Source organism: Portunus trituberculatus, chromosome 37 (genome assembly GCF_017591435.1).
Source record: "Portunus trituberculatus isolate SZX2019 chromosome 37, ASM1759143v1, whole genome shotgun sequence".
In the NCBI taxonomy this organism is placed as follows: Eukaryota; Metazoa; Arthropoda; class Malacostraca; order Decapoda; family Portunidae; genus Portunus; species Portunus trituberculatus.
In genome coordinates this window covers 19,797,654-19,823,312 of record NC_059291.1, presented here as the reverse complement: position 1 = coordinate 19,823,312, position 25,659 = coordinate 19,797,654, and the positions used below count along the sequence as shown (strand labels likewise).

The window sequence follows — 25,659 nt, the reverse complement described above, 5'->3', positions numbered from 1 at the left end:
TGAGTAAACAAAGTAATTCAGATATGAAATCATGCAAAACTTTATTACTATTTTCTATTAATTTGTAACATTCAGAAAATAAAAATATACCTTTGATTTCAATATTTGAGTTTGATCACATACACATTTCAAGCTCAAATGTGGAAATTATTATTTTTTGACAATCTAACAAACCATTTGTAATTTAATATTACCGACTTTGATTTATGTTGCATGAAAGCAAATATACTTAAAGGTCATTAAACTGGATCTTGAAATTCCTCCACAACATGCATAATATTAACATGCTGGATATTTCAAGAACCTTGTTGTGAGCTCACAAAACTCATTTAAATATCTTAAGGTTATGTCAAGGATTATTATTTCTTTTGTCATGATCACTCACATTTGAACTAAGAGAAATAAAACCTAAAATAAAGAATGAGCTCATTTTAGCTTTTAAATAGTATGAGACCACAATAACTTGTCATGCATTGAACACATATTTATATTAGATAATTACTGCTAAATCAGCAATATTACAAGTCAACACTTAATTTTCCATTATGTATGTGAGAAAGTCTGATTAGTAGTGCTGAGGAAAACTAAGATGTAATTGGATACCCATAAACATAAGAAACTTGTATCTAAAAACATACCAGTGTGCATGGCTTGGCACTCTAACCTCACTGATTTTACAAGTAAAATAGGAATGGCCTCATGTTATTGGGCATTATGTGTGATAGCTATTTCACTTTTTTTTTTTTTTTTAATAATTAGGATAAAGTTACTAAATGTATACAATATATACAATTGCTATTTCACTAAAAAACTAGAATTCATCAGAATGAGCATGTAGTACAGTATGCTACCTAGTTGTGGTATACGGGAAGGGGAGCCACACTCGTGCTGTCCTGTCTCTATATCTACTTCAGTCCAACTTAGCTTTGAAATCAAGAATTGATCTTGCATAATCATCTTTTTCTAAGCTATTCAATGCCTAACTTTTCTTTAAGAAAGGTTTTTCTTTTTATAATGCTTCTACAAGTGACCTTTTTCAATTTCTTCCTATGTTCTTTAGAATCTCTTACATCCCAAGTTATGAAATGCTGCTGGTCCACTTTTTTTAATCCTCAGTCAATAACCTCATTATAATACTATATATCCTCTCAGCCAATATAATATATATTTTTCAGGATCTAACTTGACATTACATTTGGCCATGAGATCAAACCCTCCATTATTTTTCTCTCTTATACAGAAACATAAATTTCTTCCAGGGAGTTTATATGTTCTGCCCATAGGTGGGAGTTATCATGTTGAATCATCGCAAAAATATATTATGATGATGATATCAGGTTATCCATAATCTGATAATAATTTTTTCCCATATGATTGAATTGTTGATATTGTTGATACTTTTGGTTCCAAACAAGCAACTATATAATCTTAGTTGAATATGAAACTAAAAATTTTGATTTATCACTTTTACATTTGAAATATCACCAATATTGTTAGTATCAGAATTTTCAGTATTTTGATTTAACAGTTATATGGCAATATATTTATCACCAGTTATTGATTATCAGCTACTGGCCTTCCTTCAGTAAACATTCACAGTCAGACCACTTATTAAATTTTCCCATGAATACTGCTACCTTCATTCTGAGCCACTTAAACTAAATCAATTGCAGCACACCTTTCTTATTTTTCTCACCTACCATATCAGTAGATCTTTATCTCTGATGTATCTCACACCAACACTTCCTTTTCCTTTATAACCTTCAACACTGACTTCACTATTTTTTTCACTAATTTCTTGAAAACTTCATATTTCGAGACAGCACGTACTAAAGTAGCTTCCCCACCCTACAACACATCATAGGCAAGAATGCTGAAGTAGATCACATCACATGTGACCTTCTAAGACATCTCTAGTCTGCACCCCAGCCATGGTGTGTGTGTGTGTATGTGCGTGTTTACCTAGTTTTATATTACAGGATTTGAGCAGGGCTCATAGAGACCTGTTTCCATATCTAGTTTTATCCAACTTTTCCTTAAATGTATTCACATTTTCTCCTATTACGATCTCTTAATTCAAGCTGTCCCAGATATTCACTGCCCTATGTGGAAAACTAAACTTTTTATGTTCCTCAAACATGGACTCTTCATGATCTTGGAGTGTACTTTTGTGTGTGTGTGTGTGTGTGTGTGTGTGTGTGTGTGTGTGTGTGTGTGTGTGTGTGTGTGTGTGTGTGTGTGTGTGTGTGTGTGTGTAATTCACTGTTTGTTTGATCTGCTGCAGTCTCTGACGAGACAGCCAGACGTTACCCTACGGAACGAGCTCAGAGCTCATTATTTCCGATCTTGGGATAGGTCTGAGACCAGGCACACACCACACACCGGGACAACAAGGTCACAACTCCTCGATTTACATCCCATACCTACTCACTGCTAGGTGAACAGGGGCTACACGTGAAAGGAGACACACCCAAATATCTCCACCCGGCCGGGGAATCGAACCCCGGTCATCTGGCTTGTGAAGCCAGCGCTCTAACCACTGAGCTACCGGGCCGGAGTGTACTTTTGTGTGTGTGTGTGTGTGTGTGTGTGTGTGTGTGTGTGTGTGTGTGTGTGTGTGTGTGTGTGTGTGTGTGTGTGTGTGTGTTTCACTGTTTGATCTGCTGCAGTCTCTGATGAGACAGCCAGACGTTACCCTACAGAACGAGCTCAGAGCTCATTATTTCCGATCTTTGGATAGGCCTGAGACCAGGCACACACCACACACCGGGACAACAAGGTCACAACTCCTCGATTTACATCCCGTAACTACTCACTGCTAGGTGAACAGGGGCTACGTGAAGGAGACACACCCACATATCTCCACCCGGCCGGGGAATCGAACCCCAGTCCTCTGGCTTGTGAAGCCAGTGCTCTAACCACTGAGCTACCGTGTGTGTGTGTGTGTGTGTGTGTGTGTGTGTGTGTGTGTGTGTGTGTAATTCACCTTGGTTGTCTGCTGGTCTCCCAGCCAGTCTTCCCCATAACAGAGCGAGCTCAGAGCTCATAGACCAATCTTCGGGTAGGACTGAGATCACAACACACTCCACACACCTGGAAAGCGAGGCCACAACCCCTCGAGTTACAACCCGTACCTATTTACTGCTAGGTGAACAGGGGCCACACATTAAGAGGCATGCCCATTTGCCTCGCCACGCCGGGACTCGAACCCGGGCCTCTCGATTGTGAGTCGAGCGTGCTAACCACTACAATGCGGTGTGTGTGTGTGTGTGTGATTAGTTTTTATAATTAGGTATTTAGGGTTTGTTTCGGGGAATCATTAACCCGTACAGTGTTGGGTTTTGGCAGAAATGGGGGCTTTTTTGTATATCTATCTGCCACTTAAAATTAATGGAAAAATTACAAATTGCTTGATTTATGTACAGTCAACTCTTGATTAATGCGAGGGTTACGTTACTGGAGACATCATGTTATTCAAATATAATTTTCCCATAGAAAAGAATGGTAATAGGGGGGTTACGTTCCTAGCCACTGGAAAAGTCTGCCTATTTTCTAGATTTTATTACTCAAATCTTAAAAAAAAACTATTAACACATCTCTAGGTCATGGAAAAAATAAAAACATACTTTTAAGTTCATTACATTTGTAGGTCACTAACACAACAAAACACATCCTCACACTCATCATCACTTTGTTGATGCATCACTAGTCATCCTGTGAGGAAATTAAAGGACGCTTGGATACCGTATATTTCTTTCCTGGGAAATTTAAGAAACACTAATGCAATGTGATTTGCTGTATGATCTTATATGGCATATTCGAACATTTACTATTAATGCATTTAGAAAGAAAAACCATGAGTGTAATTTGGTAATGGTCAGTAGCAGTGTTTGTTTACCTTCACTTCATCTCAGCCAATTCAGCCAAGCAGTCCAGACCACATTGCCTCACGGTTCTACCACAGGCAACATGAAAAATTATACTAAGAGAACCAGGCCTATTACTGCTGCAAAGCGTGATTTATCAACAGACTTGGCGAGCCTGGAAAAAGTGCTTCTAAATAAAAGCAAAGAAGGCTGTATAGTATAGCCTTAACACAGGAGAGAATTGGCACCTCCTTCAACTGTGCAGGCTATGGGAAGAGGACTGTCCACCAGCTATCTACATGAATTGGTACTTATCAAGTGGTAAAGACATAAAACTGATCATAAGCTAAGTAGAATTCAGATAGAAAACTTGAGAGATGGAGATCCGGTGACTGAATCTGGCAGCAGTGTTGTTGTTGTTGTTGTTGTTGTGTGTATTTACCTATTTGTGTATTACAGGGCCCAAGCTAAGCTCTCTATGTCCTGTCTCCTTGTCCACTCCTGTCATATCTCTCTTTCATCTGATTGACACACACTGCGTCAACGACATCACTGCTCAGTTTATTCCACTTATCAATACTACGATGCGGGAAACTGTACTTTCTCACGTCATTTAGACAGATGTCTTTTATTAGTTTTTTTCTATGTCCTCGGAGATAATTACTTGTGGTCACCTTTATCAATTCTCTCTCTCTCTCTCTGTGTGTGTGTGTGTGTGTGTGTGTGTGTGTGTGTGTGTGTGTGTGTGTGTGTGTGTGTGTGTGTGTGTGTGTGTCTGCAAATGTATGTATAAATATATATACAGGCAACCCCCACTTAACAAAGGTTCACACAACAAAATTTTGCTACAACGAAGGTTTAATTTTACTACCATCTGCTCGTTTAACGAACACCAAACTCGCTTTAACGAAATTTTATCCAGGTAATTTTTTTCCAAGATTGAAAGCCCCGCCGTATCACACAAACCAACAGGCTTTGAATACACCAGCGCCTCTCGTGGACAACATGCGCACCACTCATTCCCCCTGTTCAAAACAATAACAGCGTCAGCAGCAGCTCGTCTTCCCTCGCTCAACTTACCACTAAAACGTCCTGCAACGTCGCCTAGCATTGCTAAGAAGACCAGGAAGTCTCTTACTCTCGAAGTGAAGCTGGATATTATTCACAGACATGAGAGGCAAGAAAACTAATAGCATTGCTCGCCACCATCTTGACTCCATCTAGTTACTGTCTCTACTATTTTCAAGTCAGCAGACTCTATTAAGAAGGCTGGTGAGACCGTATCTTCCTTGCAAGCTAAGAGAACCACCTGAACTCGTGACTCTACAATGGATAAGATGGAAAGCCTTGTGGAAATGTGGTACATAAGTTTTGTATGTGATACAATGAGGCACCTTTTGTTTACATTCCACAGGTTGCTGGTTAGTGTCTTTCCCGTTTCACTCTCCCTCCTTCATAAATTCAAGATCATCAACATCATAAAGTTACATACATACATACATTAGTGTACATTATAATGATTTAAATTAAATTGCCTAAATGTTTAACTTCATAATTTTTACTTTTATCAAACCTTTCACTGTACTTTGATGCACTCTCAATTTGTTTACTCTCAATGGAAGTTCAAGTCAGGGGTTAAACTTGTTATAATCGGTTCGCTTAACGAAATTTTGATTAACGTAGGGTTTTTTAGGAACGTAACCTCTTCGTTAGGGGGGGTTGCCTGTATATGTATGTGTGTGCGTGTATATGTATATATGTATGTATATATATATATATATATATATATATATATATATATATATATATATATATATATATATACTCAACTATAGATAAACGCAAGTTTGAATAAAACAATTTTGATTTAACATAACTTCATATTTCAGGAGATACGATTAAATAATGCAATTTATTTGATTTAATGTGGGTTAACTTGACTTGATGATGTTATGCACACCCACGCAGCTTCTGGTGGGAACTGCACTGAGATGCTCTCAGCTGGATTCTTAAACAATACCTTCCACCTTCATCAGTTGAAGGAACACGCCCGGTAGCTCAGTGGTTAGAGTGCTGGCTTCACAAGCCAGAGGACCGGGGTTCGATTCCCCGGCCGGGTGGAGATATTTGGGTGTGTCTCCTTTCACGTGTAGCCCCTGTTCACCTAGCAGTGAGTAGGTACGGGATGTAAATCGAGGAGTTGTGACCTTGTTGTCCCGGTGTGTGGTGTGTGCCTGGTCTCAGGCCTATCCGAAGATCGGAAATAATGAGCTCTGAGCTCGTTCCGTAGGGTAACGTCTGGCTATCTCGTCAGAGACTGCAGCAGATCAAACTGTCCAGGAGAAATCAGTATTCTTTAGAATGCTGCCTTCCCGCATCTTGGGAAGGCAACGATCAGGCAGAATTTACCTTCGCCACGAAGATGAACCAAGATCCATGTCTTTGTCATTACCTTTGCATGAATTTTGCCTAAATACCTTTAATTATTAGTTTTTTTTGGGAACTAATTGATTTTAGAAACAAAAATATATAGGTTAACACTTAAATAGCCTACTTAACAAAAGTTGTGATTGGAACCAAACCCAAGAACAACAACAACATGGCCACTGCCAGCTTCAATCACCACATCCCCATCTCCCAAGTTTTCTATCAGAATTCTACTTAGCTTATGATCAGTTGTATGTCTTTATCATTTAATAAGTACCCACTTATGTAGATAGCTGGTGGACTGTCCTCTTCCCATAGCCTGCTCAGTTGAAGGAGGTGGCAATTCTCTCCCATGTTAAGGCCACACTATACAATAAGTCCTCGTTATACAGTTATGTAGATAGCTGGTGGACTGTCCTCTTCCCATAGCCTGCTCAGTTGAAGGAGGTGGCAATTCTCTCCCATGTTAAGGCCACACTATACAATAAGTCCTCGTTATACAGTACATATGCGTTCCTGAAAACATAACTGCAAATTGAAATTACCGTATACTGAACCCGTTATAACATGTCATAATAGGGGATGTGTTCCAGCACGTCGAAAGTCACCACTACAGACATGAAAATAGTCATATAAAAAAAAAAAAGTGTAAAGTACTGCGCAAAAGAAATAAACAAAATATTTTTGTTTACCTTTCACTCTCCACGTATCCTATCATTTGATGTCCCTCCCGAGGCTAACACCTAAGACTCAGGGATGTTGGGAGTAACACACAAAATAGCCTGTATTCACGTACTGATTACACTTGGAAATTTAATAAACGAGCGAGTCCAAATGGTGTTCTGCCCACAAGCAATTCTTCCCCTTTGCAATGCAAAAAGACTAGAAGTCTCTAAATGCTATGGTTACCAAAATATCACAGGTTGAATGAGGTGGTATCATCAGTGTACGTGGCCTTACATCCCATCGGGTCCAGTGGTCTTGGCTAGAGCAATAAAAAACGGGCCCCTTGTATTCTCTCTCTCTCTCTCCTGTCGCCCTCCTTCTCTCTCTCTCTCTTTCTCTCTGTTTTATTATTATTAGTAAGTATTAGTAAGGCACAAAGGAGGTGGTGGAATTGGACACCGTGAAATCACTGTCGCTCCCACCATCCATCATGGGAGTTGGTGACACAGTGACGTACAGCATATATTTACTCCTGATTAGTGTTGCCAGCTCACAAGCAAAGAAAACAGTAAGAAAATAGCCGAAATAAAGCCCAATAATGCCTAAACGTCTATTGACGTGCCCTGATTCTTGCGTGATGAACGTCTATCGACGTGTCCTGAGTTTTGCAGGCTAAGGGACAGTAGGAATTTCAGCCCTTACTCATAATATCCACAAAAAAACATGCCATAAGGATTTCTATTGTGTTCAGTGGGAAACAGGGGAATAGACTGATTGTTGTGGTGCCCGCAGGTATGGTGTAAACAAAACACGAGCAGATAACATATCTGTGAATTTTTCTTACCGTAAATAGAATCGAGGATAAAAATTACCAAACACCATAACTGTGAATTTACCGGATATGAAGTACCGTATAACGAGAACTTACTGTATGGCCTTCTGTGTTTTTATTTAGAAGCCCTTTTTCCAGGCTCACCAAGTCTATTAATAAATCACCCTCTGCAGCAGTTCATAAAATTTTCCATGTTGTCTGAGGTCGAACCGTAAGGAAGCATGGTCAGAGCTGGGTGGTTCAATCTACTGAGGTGATGGTAAACAAACACTGCTATCAACCATCACAAAATTATACTCCAGGTTTATTTCATTAAATGCACTAATAATAAATGTATGAATATGGGATAATATTCCTGGCATATTAATCATATGACAAACAATGTTGAATTATGTAATACAGTGGAGACTCAATACTTGAATGTCTTAATAGCTGAAGTTTCAAAATACTCAGATGCAAAAGTTTGATTTAATAATAAAAAAAATACCTGAGAGTCAAATGTCCACACACGTGGTTATAAACGAAGGCTCCTTGGCCTCTCCATCTCCCCTCTCTGCCAGTTGTGCTGCCGTGATCATCAAAATAACATTCTCCTGCATTCTATCTGTAGTTTTTAATTTATAAACTTACATCGACACCAAAGGTTTATTAGTGGTGAAAATATCTGGTAATCATATGGCCGCACATATGATTGTAAACAAAACTCTGGCCTTTCCCTACCAGCCACTGCCATTGTCCCATTCTGATACTGGTATTACCAGTAAAAAATGTCAGTATTCTCATATACTGGATACCAGTGCGCATCCTTAGTCCTGCCGCAGTCTTGAGAAAAGCAACATTTTCCTGCGTTCTGTCGGTAGTTTTTCATTTAGAAACTTACAATGCCACCAAAGAGGCTTATAGGTGGTGAAAATAAGGAATCTAGTGAAAGTGCATGTGTTAATGAGCCACAGCCCTCCAATAGTGGGTTCACAGAAATCAAACCACACATTTTCATGGATGGTGACTCGTCCTCTGACACCATCCCTCCTCCTCCCCACCCTTCTCCCCTCCTCTTCTATGTTATCCATTACCAGCCTTCACTTACAGATGTACAAATCAAAATTATGAAAAAAAATTACATTGAAATTTTTATAAAGTTAAGGTTTTGCTAAGATTAAAAAAATATACCTGATTTATAGGTATTGATAGTCGAACTTTATGATACTCAAACAGCCATTTGGAACTAATAAGTCTGAGTATTGAGTCTCCATTGTATTTCTTTAATTTCACGGAAAAGAAAGATGTGGTATTCAAGTGTCCTTTAACCTCCTCACAGGATGACCAGTGATGCATCAACAAAGTGATGATGAGTGTGAGGACGTGTTTTGTTGTGTTAGTGACTTATAAATGTAATGTACTTAATAATGAGAACATATGATTTTATTGTATCGTGGCCTCAAGATGCATTAATAGTCTCTTTAAGGTTTGAATAACAAAACCCTGAAAAAAGGCAGACTTTCCCAGTGCCCAGGAATATACCCCCTATTACCATTATTTTCTCTGAGAAATTATGTTTGAATAACACAATAATGAATAAAACGAAGTCTCTAGGAATGTAACCCTCACATCAAAAAAGAGCATTGACTGTATATATATATATATATATATATATATATATATATATATATATATATATATATATATATATATCTCTATCTATCTATATATCTATCTATCTATCTATCTATCTATCTATCTATCTATCTATCTATCTATCTATATATATATATATATATATATATATATATATATATATATATATATATATATATATATATATATATATATATATATATATATATATATATATATATATATATATATATATATATATATATATATATATATATATATATATATATATATATATATATATATATATATATATACAAAGCTTCTTTTCTCACTTTTACAAATGCTTTCCACAATGCTTAGTTTGTGTAATAAATAAATACTTCTTTACATTACAAATATCTACAAATAAACAAGAATTGTAAATTCAGCAAAATGGTTGGATGCACATCTGGCAACATCCAATGTCTCAAGCCTGTGTTTACTATACCCACACTTCTCAAAGAATAGATCAAACTATGAATTTTAGGACTTTTATTTCTATTTCTTCATTACTCTAGGCTCATTTCCTATTCATTATGATTAACTGATTATAGAAAAAACTTCCTAAGGGAAAGTAACTAATCTTCTCGAGATGATTTTTGAGCATTGCACTGTGTAGCCTACTCCATAACAATTTCAGCTTGCCAAAGCATTTATAACCAAATTTCTATCCCCTACAATGCCATAACTTTAAATTTCATTTTATTGCTTTGATGTTAGATGTATGTTGACAATGGCATAGAAAACTATAATTGTCAAATATATCAAACTACCTACAGAGCTTTTCAGCCTATAATAATTTTGAGCATAAATGATAGAAATGTATATGAAAAAATTCACTCCTGACATGACAAAATATTCTTTGTTATCATGAGTGACAAGTTTTATACAAATGAAAACAAATGAAGGCCATAACATGAATCAAGAACAAATTTGCATAGATGTGTTCTAAATACATTCCTAAAAAAGGTACATATATGTATATGCATACTAAACACTGTACGGGTTAATTTATGAACTACAATTAGGCAATCTATACTATATAGAATTATCATTGTTCATTTCGGCATTCTTGACATGTTTCTGAATATTACTCTAGTCAACAAACTATTAATCTGTGTGTGTGTGTGTGTGTGTGTGTGTGTGTGTGTGTGTGTGTGTGTGTGTGTGTGTGTGTGTGTGTGTGTGTGTGTGTGTGTGTGTGTTTACCTAGTTGTAGTTTTGCAGGGCCTGGGCTTTATGCTCGTGTGGCCCCGTCTCCATATCTACACTTATCCAATCTTACTTTAAAAGTATGCACACTCGTTGCAGACACTACTTCTTCATTTAAACTGTTCCACGTCTCAATACATGTGTGTGTGTGTTTGCAGAGAGAGAGAGAGAGAGAGAGAGAGAGAGAGAGAGAGAGAGAGAGAGAGAGAGAGAGAGAGAGAGAGAGAGAGAGAGAGAGAGAGAGAGAGAGAGAGAGAGAGAGAGAGAGAGAGAGAGAGAGAGAGAATTTTACTGCCACCTAGATGTATTGAAATACTCAAATATAAATTTTACTAGCTTTTGTCATGTTTTTAAAATAATAATTCCAAAGTACTTGTGATATTCAATAACAAAGCAAATAAAACTACTGAAGATTTTATATAGAGTGTTTCCCTAATAATCCATGTGTTACTAGCAATTTTGGAGATTGCTTACATATGTTAGAGAGGATTGTATAATTTATATTAAACTTGATAGCAACAAAGGCAGGCTAGTGCATCTAATATCCACTGAATAGTAATTGCTGCCAAATTATAATGTTTTGACATGCATGCTTTTGTGTGCGTGTTTATCAACCTTATTCCATCTTGTTTGTGGGTAAACAGGAATTTCATTAATAACAACAAACTAAAATATACACTTGATCAGAGGAGGGTAAAATTGGTCATCATACAAAAAAATTCAAAATAAATTTGTTTAAAAGAAAGTTCCACCAATACTAATATATATATATATATATATATATATATATATATATATATATATATATATATATATATATATATATATATATATATAATTCACTAAAAAATCTGACTAAACTAATATGGGATGACTCCACAGCACCTTCAGGATCCCAAAAATGAAAATTGTGGCTAAGCATGATAAGAACACATATTCTGTTTTTTAATTGTGCTTATTTTTACATATTTGTATGCATGAGCATATCTTAGTCATATATTTGACTACATCGTTTTTAAATTCCGGATAGACTAGAAAAATATATTCTGGAATATGCTGGGCATTTAAGTTCTTAAATATCTAGAGATCAAGCTCATCAGAGGATTGTATTTCCAATCTTGGGTGCTGAGTGGCTGAGAGTCTTATTCAGAAAATTCCTATTAGATCTGTTGACGCACTAAAGAGTACGTTACATGTGAGCTCATCGAGGGAGGTGCGAGATGTTGTCGAGAGCAGAGTGGGAGTGGGAAGTGTGGTGGCCTTCACCAAGCGGCGGGGAGGACCCTCCACGCACTCACGGTCAGGAGGTGCCGGCTCAGGGGGTGTCGTGGGAGGGGGATACACCTGTAGACCACCTGTGGGACCACCAACCACACACCACCCCGATTACTGCCACACCCACCCACCCAAACACAATGACATAGAGGTGCACAGCCATTATATCAAAATACCTTCACTTCAGGGAAATGACCAGATCTTCCAGGTAACTAGAGCAATGTAAAGTCATACTCAAGATTATACGACCAGTAATTTCCTTTTTTTCTCTCAAGAGGATACAAATTTGCATACACAATCTTCAAGGTAATAGTTCTTGTAAATTCAGTGATGAAAAGAATAATTGTAGCTATTGAAAAATATTATGATTATCAACGCACTACACTGCTTTAAAGCTAACTTACAGATCTCCCTCCCTATAGATGGTGAACAAAAGCTTTAGAGCCATTTTGTAAAATACCATATTCTAATCCTCCCAGATATGAAATACCTATTTAAGAAGTGGCTAGTTTATCAAATTAGTGTCAAACAGAGTGGGGTTGTTATTGAATGCTTTCTAATTAAACATCATAAAAACTATTTTCTTTCTATACAAAGAAAAGTGCAATGTATATCTAGTACAGGTATTCCGTGCTTTCTGATTCACCATAATATGATATTTCTTCTCTAATACACTGTGTCTCCTATGACCAGTTCTGTTTAATTTTTTCGATATCACAAGTACACACTCATTCAGTCTGCATGAAGGTATGTACAGTGAACACCCAATTTTCCTGGTTCAGCTATCACCTATTTATTTTTACATTGTTTTCCATTGGAAAGCAACTATTTTTACAATGCAGGAAATCCCACTTTATTGTGAAAAAATTGGTTACATATTTAATTTGATAGAATACAAGCTAAATCATGATGAAGGAGGGAGTTCAGAGTTTACCAGTGAAAAGTATAAATGATTGAGAGTACTGGTTAACTCTTGCATTAGAATTGAACAGAATAGGGATGAGAAGAAGAAAGCCTTGTGAAACGAGGCCGCAGGAGAGGAGGCATGCAGTTAGCAAGATCAGTAGAACAGTTAGCATGAAAGTAGTGATAAAAGTTAGAAAGGGATGCAACATTTTGGCAGTAAGAAAGAGGCTGAAGAAGAGTCAGTCAGAGGAGGGGAGTTGATGAAACATAAAGCTTTTGATTTCACCATATCTATTATAACTGTATGAATGGAAACCCCCCAAACGTCCTGTCCACGGTCGGAGTATAGGTTGGGCTTCCTCACTCGGGGCAACGGTTTCCTACCGGGTGGGTTTTGAGATAGGAGGTACCACATAAAGTACCCCCTTTAGCCCATAAATTCCCATGGGAAAAAAAAAATAAATAAATAAAAACATACGAAGAACACTCCAAACAGGGGCAAATAAGGCACCTGTAAAGAGTAAGCAGCTGGAGGGGTGAGAAAAGCTGGCGGAGATGCCTCAGAAAACCTAACTTCATAGAAGCTGTTTTAGCAAGCGATGAAATGTGAAGCTTCCAGTTAAGATTATGAGTAAATGTCAGACTGAGGATATTCAGTGTGGAAGAGGGAAACAAGTTGAGTGTCACTGAAGAAGAGGGGATAGTTGTCTGGTAGGTTGTGTCGAGTTGATAGATGGTTTTTGAGGCATTGAAAATAATAGGGGCATAATAGGAATGAAAGAGTGGAGAAGACAGGAAGGGAATGGATGGTGTTGCTGCTGGGATTGTGTAGAGAGACGAGTGAAAAGATGATGGAGGCTGTGAAGGAGTATCTGGAGAGAATGTGGCGAGTGAGGTGTAGGGATCCATAACGAAGAAAATACTTTTTTTTCTTTTTTCCCCTGTTTTGTGTCTTATTGTCCTCTACAGGAGCAGCCGATCCAAAGGCCTGGCTCCGGAGCGATCCCGAGCAACCTTTAGCATCAAGATCAAGATCAAGTCTCTGCCTTGTCTGTGGGCGATCTCATCTCTGCTTTAATTTTTTGGTATTCCATGTAAGATTTTACTTTATGCATTACAAAACAATCCTTTCTTGGGGGCAAGGTTTGTAAAAAGCTAATAGAAATGTTGTTTTGTGAACCTAAATGCATATATAAGACAGTAACACCACCTGGAGAGGCGGTGTTACCAACAACTTGAGAGCAACCTTGTTACCGTCCCTCCAAGTGTTCATGGATACCATTTTGCGGAAGGAGGTTGCTCTGACGTTAAAGTTTCTTGGATCCAGCTCCTGGCAGCCAATGAGCACTTTTAGGTGGGCTACCAACCTCCACCCGCCAACAGCAGCGAATCTTTGTGGATGCTATTTTATGAAGGTTGGTATGTGAGCAAGAGGTTGCTATGGAGGTTGTCTGTACCAACATAGACAACAACCTGCTTCTTGGATCCGGCCCCAGAGCTCCCACCTATCGGCCAGCTGCAGAACTCTCTGGTGCGCAGTTTGAAATTGCATCTGGCACTCAGTTTGAAAATGCGGTTGGGCCAAATCACATATAAGCAAACCGATCACACAAATTAAATCAATTATAATATTTTTTTGGTCGCATTATAACAAAAGCGCATAAATCGAAAGTTACCTGTATATATATGCAACCCCCGATTAACAAACGTTCCCACAACAAAATTTCGCTACAATGAACATTTCCTTTTACTACCATCTGCTCATATAACGAACACCAAACTCACTTTAATACAATTTTATACAAGTAATTTATTTCAAGTTTGAAAGCCCTGCCATATCACGCAAGAAGACAGGCTTTTGAATATACCAGCGCCTCTCGTGGACAAAACACACACCACTCACTCCCTTACCCTTCCCCGCTCTTAGTTCAAAACAATAAAAGTGTCCAGCAGTAGCTCATCTTCCCTCACTCAACATGCCACCAAAACACCCTGCAACTAGCCCTGCAATGTCGTCTATCGTTGCTAAGAAGAAAAGGAAGTCTCTTACACTCAAAGTGAAGCTGGATATTATTCACAGACACGAGAGGCGAGAAAACTAATAGCATTACTCGCCACCATGGTTTGACCCCATCTACTGTCTTTACTATTTTCAAGTCAGCAGACTTTATTAAGAAGGCTGGTGAGACCATATCTTCCTTGCAAGCTAAAAGAACCACCTGAATTTGTGACTTTGCAATAAATAAAATGGAAAGCCTTGTGGAAATGTGGTACACCTTTGTTTACTTTCCACAGGTTGCCGGCTAGCATCTTTCCCACTCCACTCTTCCCCCCTTCATAAATTTAAGATCATCAACATTATAAAGTTACTTACATACATACAATAGTGTACATTATAATGACTTAGTCTTAAATTAAACTGCTTAAATGTTTAACTTAATAATTTTTACTTTCATTACACCTCTTACTGTACTATGATGCACTCTCGCTTTGTTTACTCTCAATGGAAGTTCAAGTCAGTGGTCAAACTTGTTATAATTGGTTCGCTTAACAAAAATTCACTCAGCGAGCGTTTTTGAGGAACGTAACCCATTCGTTAAGTGGGTGTTGCCTGTATATATACACAAACAGTGAAGATTCAACACTTGAATGTCTTAAAAGTCAGACTTTTCAAAACTAGAATGCAAAAGTTTGAACTGGTACTTGAATAGCTGCACACGTGGTTGGTTGTCCAGTTCTGATACTGTTAATACCAGTACTTCAGTACACTGGATAATGGTATACCACTCTGTGGTCGACAGAACAACATTCTTCTAGGTTGTCAGTAGTTTTTCATTTAAAAACTTAAAATGGCACCAATTGTAGGTTTTTTTCTTATTAGTGGCAAAAATAAGGAACCTAGTGAGAGTGTAAGTGCCCTTCAATAAGTTACCAGGCATTTTATATTGATGGTGACTTGTCCTACGATAAATAGCCTCCTTCCTCCTCCCCACCCTTCTCCCCTCCTCTTCTACGTTATCCATCACCAGCCTTCATTTACATTTAGTACAAATCAAAATTATGAATAAAATGCATTGAGATTTTTTAAAACTTCAGGTTTTGCTGAGGTTAAAGTGAATTACCTGATTTATAGGTATCAGTAGTCAAACTTTTTCATGATCAAACATACGTGTGTGTGTGTGTGTGTGTGTGTGTGTGTGTGTGTGTGTGTGTGTATTTACCTAATTGTAACATACGGGAAAGGAGCTATGCTCGTACTGTCCCGTCTCCATATCTACTAATGTCCAGCTTTTTCTTAAAATCATGAATATTCCTTGCGTTGACCACTTCCACGTCTAAACTATTCCATGCTTCCACCCTTCTATGAGGAAGCTATATTTTTCACATCTCTCCTATAAGTGGCCATTTTTAGTTTTTTCCCATGCCCTCTCGACATTCTTTCATTCCACATACACAGATTTTCCCTATCCATTTTTTCCATGCCAATCATCACTCTGTATATTGCTATCAGGTCTCCCCTTTCTCTTCTGTTTTCCAGGGTCGGAAGTTGCATTCTGTTCAGTCTGTCTTCATAAGTCAAATCTCTTAAGTCAGGCACCATTTTTGTTGCAGCCCTCTGTACCGTGTGTGTGTGTGTGTGTATGTGTGTGTGTCGTACAGGGTTCGAGTGGGGCTCATAGTGTTTTGTCTCCATGTTTCCAATTATCCCATTTTTCCTTAAAGTTATGCACATTATGTGCTGTAACAACTTCATTATTCAATGTTTTCCACTTCTCCACCATTCTGTGTGGAAAACTGTATTTTCCAACATACTTCACACACTGCCTCATCCTGATTTTCTTTACGTGACCTCTTGTCCTTCCATCTTCTGTCAACAGCACTCAGTCTTCCTTGTCTACTTTTTCAATTCCATTGACAATCTTGTATATTTTTATTAGATCTCCTTGTTCTTTTTCACCTTGTATGGTTAGTAGTTCCATTTTCTTCAGCTGCTCTTCATATGCTAAGTCATTTAGTTCCGGCACTATCTTTGTAGCAATCTTCTGTATCCATTCTAATCTTCTTATATCTTTTATAGGGCTCAGAAACCACACCACAGCTACATATTCCAACCTTGGACGCATCATGCTTGTGGTATTTTTTTCATCATATACTTGTCCATGAATTGAAATGCCACTCATATTAATCACCATTTTATGTGATATACCAAATATCTTGCTTATATGGTTTTCAGGGTTCAGATTTTCCTGTATAATCACTCCCATATCTTTTTCCTCTTTATTCTTCATTATTTGTTCCTCTCCCATCAAATAGTCCCATACCGGTCTTCTTTTGCTCTTCGCTAGCTCCATTACGTGCCATTTTTTGGCATTAAACTCCAATTTCCACTTCTTACTACACTCATAGATCTTGTTTATATAATCTTGAAACAGCAAACAGTCCTCCTGGGTTTTGATAATTCTTAGTAGCTTTGCATCATCAGCAAATATATTAATGTAACTGTTTAGCCCATTGTGAATGTCATTTACATATATCTGAAATATAATGGGGGCTAACACTGACCCTTGTGACACTGCTTGTTACTTTACCCCAAGATGAGTATGTATCTCTGATCAGAGTTCTCATCTCCCTATCCTTCAAATAATCCCTTGTCCACTCTAACAAAGTTCCTTGCAGTCCTCCTATGTTCTCTAGTTTCCAAAGTAGTCTTCCATGAGGGACTTTATTAATAACTTTTTTTATGTCTAGGTATACTGTGTCAACCCACCCATCTCTGTTATCCAGTCTTTTTATTTCTCTCTAGTAGAAGCTTAATAAATTTGACACTGTGCTGAACACAAATTGTCTGTTTGTTATGACTTGCTCTTCTTCCAGATGTTTAAAATTTTACATTGAAGCATAATTCAGTAAATAATCAATAGAGATTAACCATACCTGCAGTCTTTTCAAGACAGAAATTCAATAATTAAGGTTCTAGTGCAGTCATTTGTTCTGTTTTCATCTGAAGAAATTAATGACATTTTTTTTTTTTTTTTGTATTTACCTAGTTGTTGTTTTACAGGGCCTGGGCTTTATGCTCGTGTGGCCCCGTCTCCATATCTACACTTATCCAATCTTACTTTAAAAGTGTGCACACTCGTTGCAGACACTACTTCTTCATCTAAACTGTTCCACGTCTCAATACATCTCTGGAAACTATATATGTATTTACCTAGTTGTATTTACCTAGTTGTAGTTTTACAGGGCCTGGGCTTTATGCTCGTGTGGTCTCGTCTCCATATCTACACTTATCCAATTTTTCTTTAAAACTATGTACACTCTTTGCTGATACCACTTCCTCACTCAAACTGTTCCAAGTCTCAACACATCTTTGCGGGAAACTAAATTTCTTAACATCTCTCAGACATCGTCCCTTCCTTAGTTTCTTACTATGCGATCTTGTGCTTCTAAAGTCATATTCTTCTCTCAGGATCAGTTTCTCATTATCCACTTCATCCATTCCGTTAATCAATTTATAAACTTGTATCAGATCCCCTCTCTCTCTTCTCTGCTCCAAGGTTGGTAGATCCATTGCCTTTAGTCTCTCCTCATATGCAATCCCTTTAAATTCTGGAACCATTCTTGTAGCCATTTTTTGTAGTCTCTCTAATTTTCTTATGTGTTTCTTGTGTGTGTGTGTGTGTGTGTGTGTGTGTGTGTGTGTGTATTTACCTAATTGTATTTACCTAATTGTAACATACGGGCAAAAGAGCTATGCTCGTGTTGTCCCGTCTCCATATCTATTAATGTCCAGCTTTTCTTAAAATCATGAATATTCCTTGCGTTGACCACTTCCACGTCTAAACTATTCCATGCTTCCACCCTTCTATGAGGAAGCTATATTTTCACATCTCTCCTATAAGTGGCCATTTTAGTTTTTCCCATGCCCTCTCGACATTCTTCCATTCCACATACACAGATCTTCCCTATCCATTTTTCCATGCCAATCATCACTCTGTATATTGCTATCAGGTCTCCCCTTTCTCTTCTGTTTTCCAGGGTTGGAAGTTGCATTCTTTTCAGTCTGTCTTCATAAGTCAAATCTCTTAAGTCAGGCACCATTTTCGTTGCAGCCCTCTGTACTTTCTCTAGTTTCCTTATGTGTTTCTTTAAGTTCGGAGCCCACTGTATTGTTGCATATTCAAGCCTCGGTCTTATCATTGCAGTAATTATTTTCTTCATCATTTCTTCATCTAGATATCTGACGCCACTCTTATGTTCCTCAATAAGTTCAATACTTCTCCAATTATTTTGTTTATATGTCTCTCTGGCGATAGGTCATTGGTAATTGTCACCCCAAGGTCTTTTCTTCATGACTGGTTTTATGTCTTCATTTCCTATCTTGTACATACTCCTGATTCTTCTTTCACTCTTGCCAAACTCTATTTTCTTGCATTTTGTCGTGTTGAACTCCATTTGCCATGTACAGCTCCATTTCCATATTCTGTCCAAGTCTTCCTGGAGTAGTTCGCAATCTTTGTCACATCTCACTTTTCTTAACAATTTTGCATCGTCTGCAAATAGGCTCACATAACTGGACACCCCATCCACCATGTCATTTATGTAGACTGCGAACATTACTGGTGCCAACACTGATCCCTGTGGAACTCCACTCTCCACCAATCCCCATTCTGATGGTCTGTCCTTAATTATTGTTCTCATTTCTCTTCCTACCAAAAGTCTTCCATCCATTTTAGTAAACTGCCATGCACTCCTCCTACCATTTCAAGTTTCCAGATCAGTCTCTGGTGTGGTACCTTATCAAAGGCCTTTTTTAAATCCAGATATATTCCATCAGCCCAACCATCTCTTTCCTGTATTACATCTATCACCCTCGAATAGTAACATATCAGGTTTGTCGTGCATGAACGCCCTTTCCTAAAACCAAATTGACACTCACAAAGTATGTCATTTTCTCCAAGAAGTCTGTCCATCTAGTCTTCACCACCCTCTCACACATCTTAGCTACCACACTTGTAAGTGACACTGGTCTATAGTTCAATGGGTCTCTCTTGTTACCTGATTTATAGATTGGGACAATGTTAGCTCTTTTCCAGTCTTGGGGCACTACACCTTCCCTTAATGAGGCATCAATTACTTCACAAACTTTTTCTGCCAATTGCTCCTGCATTCTCTTAAAATCCATCCTGATACCCCATCAGGTCCCACAGCTTTTCTCACTTCTAAACTCCCCATCATGTTCTTGATCTCCTCCACCGTTACTTGAAACTCCTTCATAATCCCTTTCTGTTCCATTACCAGTGGTTTGTCAAAAGCAGTCTCCTTTGTGAATACCTTCCGAAAGCATCCATTCATAGCCTCTGCCATTTCCTGGGATCTTCACTGCATACTCCATTTACTTCTAAACTTTCAATACTTTCTCTATTTTTGATGTTGTTGTTCACATGTCTGTAAAAAGCCTTGGTTGGTCTTTACATTTATCAATTATATCCTTTTCTTGTTTCTTTCTTTCTTCTCTTCTAATCAACACATATTCATTTCTTGCTCTTTTGTAACTTTCCACTGCTTAATCCGTCTTTTCCTTCTCCACCTCTTCCATGCATCCTCTTTTCTTGTTCTAGCCTTTTCACATCTATCGTTAAACCAGTCCTGCTTTCCAACTTCTCTATGTTGTCTTATTGGTACAAATTTTTCTCACCTTCTTTGTATATTTTATAAATTCCTTCCACTTTTCATTTGCTCCTTAGCACTCTTGAATTTCATCCAATTTGTCTCTTGAAAGAATTTCTTTAGGTTTCCAAAATCTGTCTTGGCATAATTCCATCTTCCCACTTTATATTCTTCATTTCTTCTAGATTTCTCTTCGTCTATCACCTTGAACTCCAAAACTGCATGATCACTCTTTGCTAAAGGGCACTCCACCCTCATCTCCTCAATGACCATTGGCTCTGTACTAAAGACCAAGTCCAGTCTTGACGATGCTCCCTCTCCTCCAAACCTAGTATCTTCTTTGACCCACTGAGTTAACACATTTTCCATTGCCAGTGTCAATAGTGTATTTCCCCATGTTGTCTCTGATCCTTCCATTGACCAGTCCTCCCAACACACCTCTTTACAATTAAAATCTCCCATCATTATAGTTCGTTCACAGCCACCCAACATTTCTTCCAGACATGTTCCTGTATCACTTATCATTTCTTCATATTCCTGTACTGACCATGCATTTGTCTTAGGTGGTACGTACACCACTATGTAGTGCCTCTTTTTCCTTCATTAGTTTCTGCTCTGATCTTTAGCACTTCTGCCTTTCCCATACCTTTTTCACTTGATCCACCTTTATATCTTTTTAACCAGCAACATCACTCCTCCTCCCATCTTACCTACTCTATTTCTTTTCCAAACGTTATATTTCCTTCTCCAACCTTCATCAGGTCTTCTCCCTCTCTCAGTTTTGTTTCAGTAAGACCCACAATATCTGGGTTCTTGTCCCTCAAGTAATCGTTGAGTTCTAAAATCCCGATATCACTCCATTTATGTTGGAATACATTACATTTCGCTCATATGTAAGTTTCTTTAGTCCTTTCTTGCTGTACTTTTCTGGGTTATGAACCACTTCCTCAGTCTCATATCCAAGATTCTCCAGAAAAACTCTTTCTTCTCCTCTTCTGTCCTCTCTTCATTTTTTCAAAGCCTCCTTTCTCAACTCATTTAACATTTCTCTTTCCTTTTCACCGAGATCTCTTCTCAACCAAATCTTCCTTGTTGTTTCCTGCTGGGCTAGCCTCCATGACTTCTCCACCAATTCATCTACATCCTTTTGTGACTTAAGTTTGATTCTTATTGGCCTCATACCTTCTCTTGTGAACTTTCCAATTCTATGGAAGTCCTCTATTTCTTGTACTAGGTCTTTTCCTCCTCTTGCACCACATTAATGATATTATTTATCACCTTTTTATGTTTTCTCTCTCTCCATTTTACTCGGTGTCTTATCCTCCTCCACACCAAATATCACCACACATCTCTTTTTGTCTACAGTTTCCCTCACCAATGTCTCATTTGACTTAATAACCTTCACCACTTTCTCAGCTATCTTCTCTTCTATGATCTGTTGATCTATAATTTCAGCAAGGCCCAAAGTTTTCTCCCTGACTCTTTGATTTCCTTTTCCAGACTTGCAACTTTGTAATTTACCTCCTTTCTTTCCACTTCCTGACTTTTTCCATTCAGCCTGCTTCTCCATCACTTTTCCTAGAGATTCTCCACATTTTCGCAATTCACTTTAATTAGCTTAACTTCCTCTTTCAGTGCTGCATTTTCCTTCTTCATATCGGCACAGTCTCTCTTTACATTGTCATAACTCGTTTCCAGGCCCTCATACTTTTCAAACAGTTTTCAATTTTACCTTCTAACTCCAGAATTTTCTTCACATAAGCGCTCTTCTCCATTATTCCTTGAAACCCTGTGAAGTCTGATTCCTCTTTCGAGTTCACGGCCGCCATGTTGCGCAGACGTAAACAAACCAGCTGATGGCTCAAACGCAGGCTACAGTTTATATTTACCTTCACTGGACATTATTTTGCTAATCAACAGTTAACATGACTATATGGAGACGGGACAAACATTACCAGCTCCTTTCCCACCTTGGTTACTCTTAGGTAACTGTAGAATTATAGATGATTGCTCTGGAGCTCAGCGACCACCTCCGCCATCGATGTCCCGTGTGTGTGTGTGTGTGTGTGTGTGTGTGTGTGTGTGTGTGTGTGTGTGTGTGTGTGTGTGTGTGTGTGTGTAATACTGACCCTGTGGCACTCCGCTTTCTACTGCTCTCCACTTGGACTTCATATCTTTAACTACCATCCTTACTTCTCTCCCCCTCAAATAATTTTCTATCCATCTCAATGTGCTTCCTTTTAAGCCACCCTTCTCCTCTAACTTCCATAGTAATCTTGCATGTGGCACTTTGTCAAATGCCTTTTTTAAATCCAAATAAATACAGTCAACCCATCCCTCTCTCTCTTGTACTCTATCAACTATTCTAGAATAGAAACTCAATAAATTAGTTACACAAGACCGTCTTTTTCTAAAACCAAATTGGCAAATTGTGTGTATTTACCTATTTGTATTTACCTATTTGTGTATTACAGGACCCGAGCTAGGCTCTGTGTCCTGTCTCCTTGTCCATTCATGTCATATCTCTCTTTCATCTGATTGACACACACCGCGTCAACAACATGACTGCTCAGTTTATTCCACTTATTAATGCTACGATGCGGGAAACTGTATTTTCTCACGTCATTTAGACAGATGTCCATTACTAGCTTTTTTCCATGTCCTCGGATATGATTACTTGTGGTCACCTTTATCAACTCTCTATCCAGTATGTCAATCTTGTTCACCAATTTATACATAGTTATCATGTCTCTTGTTTTTCTCTCTTCTAATGTGGTCAGCCCCAGCTACCTCAGTCTTTCCTCATAGTCTAACTCTCTGAGTCCTGCTACCATCCTTGTTGCCAGCCTTTGTACCCTTTCTAACTTCTTCACATTTTTCTTCATATGCAGTGACCAGACACATGCTGCATATTCTAGCTGGGGTCTTATTAAGGTACATAATATCTTCTTCATCATTCCTTCATCTAGGTAGTGGAATGCAAGGCCAATATTTTGAAGCATGTTGTATGTTTTCCCAAAAATCTTATTAATGTGTTTCTCCGGTGACAAGGTGTTTTGCACGGTTACTCCTAAGTCTTTCTCCTCATTGGTCTCCTTAATTTTCTCATCACCCAGCCTGTAATCCCTGTTTGGTCTGTATCTACTTCTTCCCATTTTCATAACATGGGTCTTGTCTATATTAAATTCCATCTGCTACTCTTTACTCCATTCATATATTTTATCAAGATCTTCCTGTAACTTGTTACAATCTTCCACATTCTTTACTCTCCTCATAATTTTAGTATCGTCTGCAAACATGTTCATGTAACTGTCAATTCCTACTGGCATATCATTAACATAAATCAAAAACATGATGGGACCCAGCACTGACCCTTGTGGAACTCCACTGGTTACCTTCTTCCACTCGGACTTCTTTCCTCTCACCACTGTTCTCATTTCTCTTCCCATTAAGTAATTTTCCATCCATTTTGCTAGTTCATCATTTACTCCTCCAATCATCTTTAGTTTCCACATCAGTCTATTGTGTGGTACTTTATCAAAGGTTTTTCTCAAGTCCAGGTAGATAGCATCCACCCATCCCTCTCTATGCTGTAGTATGTCAGTCACTCTTAAATAAAAACATAAAAAATTGGATACATACGATCTTCCTTTTCTGAAACCAAACTGCCTTTCACTCAGAATGTTTTCACTTTCTAGATACTCACTCCACTTAGCTTTAATTACTTCTTCACATACCTTGCACAATATACTAGTCAACGATACTGGTCTATAATTTAGCGGTTCCATTCTACTACCATTCTTATATATAGGCACAATGTCAGCTCTTTTCCATTCTTTCGGGACTAATCCTGTTCGTTTGGAGGTTTCTAAAAAATCAAATACGGGGTTCAACAATTGATCCTTACATTCATTTAGCAACCTCCCAGATATGCCATCAGGCCCCATTGATTTATTAATTATTATTGTGTGTGTATGTGTGTGTGTGTGTGTGTGTGTGTGTGTGTGTGTGTGTGTATTTACCTACTTGTATTTACCTAGTTGTAGTTTTACAGGGCCTGGGCTTTATGCTCGTGTGGACCCATCTCCATATCTACACTTATCCAATCTTACTTTAAAAGTATGTACACTCGTTGCAGACACTACTTCTTCATCTAAACTGTTCCACGTCTCAATACATCTCTGCGGAAAACTACATTTTTTAATATCTCTCTGACATCTTCCTTTTCTCAGCTTTTTACTATGCGATCTTGTGCTTCGGATGTCATAGTCTTCTCTCAAGATCAGTTTCTCATTATCCATTTGGTCCATTCCGTTGATCAATTTATAAACTTGTATCAGGTCTCCTCTCTCCCTTCTTTGTTCCAGGGTTGGTAGATCCATAGCCTTTAGTCTCTCCTCATATGTCATCCCTTCAAATTCTGGAACTATTCTTGTAGCTATTTTTTGTAGCCTCTCCAATTTAATTACGTGTTTCTTTTTATGAGGGGTCCACACTACTCCTGCATATTCCAATCTGGGTCTTATTATAGTACTTATCAATTTCTTCATCATTTCTTTGTCCATGTAGTGTAATGCTACTCCAATATTCCTTAGCAAATTATATGTCTCTGTGAAAATTCTATCAATATGGCTTACTGGTTGATTGTTTTTTTCTATCGTCACTCTTAAGTCCTTTTCCTTTTTAACTTTTCACCAAATTGTAATTTTAAAGGGCCTTGGTATCATACTCGTGTGTGTGTGTGTGTGTGTGTGTGTGTGTGTGTGTGTGTATTCACCTAGTTGTATTCACCTAGTTCACCTAGTTGTAATTTTACAGGGCCTGGGTATCATACTCGTGTGGCCCCGTCTCCATATCTACACACATCCAACTTTCCTTTAAAACTATGCACACTCCTCGCTGACACCACCTCCTCACTCAAACCATTCCACACCTCCACACATCTTTGTGGGAAACTATATTTTTTCACATCCTTCAAGCATATTCCCTTGGCTATCTTTTTACTATGCGATCTTGTAGTTATATTTAAGTTTTCCTCTCTCAACATCATTTCCTCATTATCCACTTCATCCAGTCCGTTCAACAGTTTATAAACCTGTATTAAATCTCCTCTTTCTCTTCTTTGTTCCAAGGTAAGCAAATTCATTT

General features: G+C 38.1%; 1 protein-coding gene across 1 annotated transcript in view; it reads right to left on the bottom strand.

Annotated features, from left to right (window-relative positions):
• LOC123514151 (rho GTPase-activating protein 190-like) overlaps positions 1 to 25,659 on the bottom strand; it is a 523,040-nt gene that overhangs the window by 215,541 nt on the left and 281,840 nt on the right. Inside the window, exon 21 of the mRNA XM_045271800.1 lies at positions 11,853 to 12,014. Within this exon, the coding sequence (XP_045127735.1) occupies positions 11,853 to 12,014 (162 nt within the window). The remainder of the gene's footprint in view (positions 1 to 11,852; positions 12,015 to 25,659) is intronic.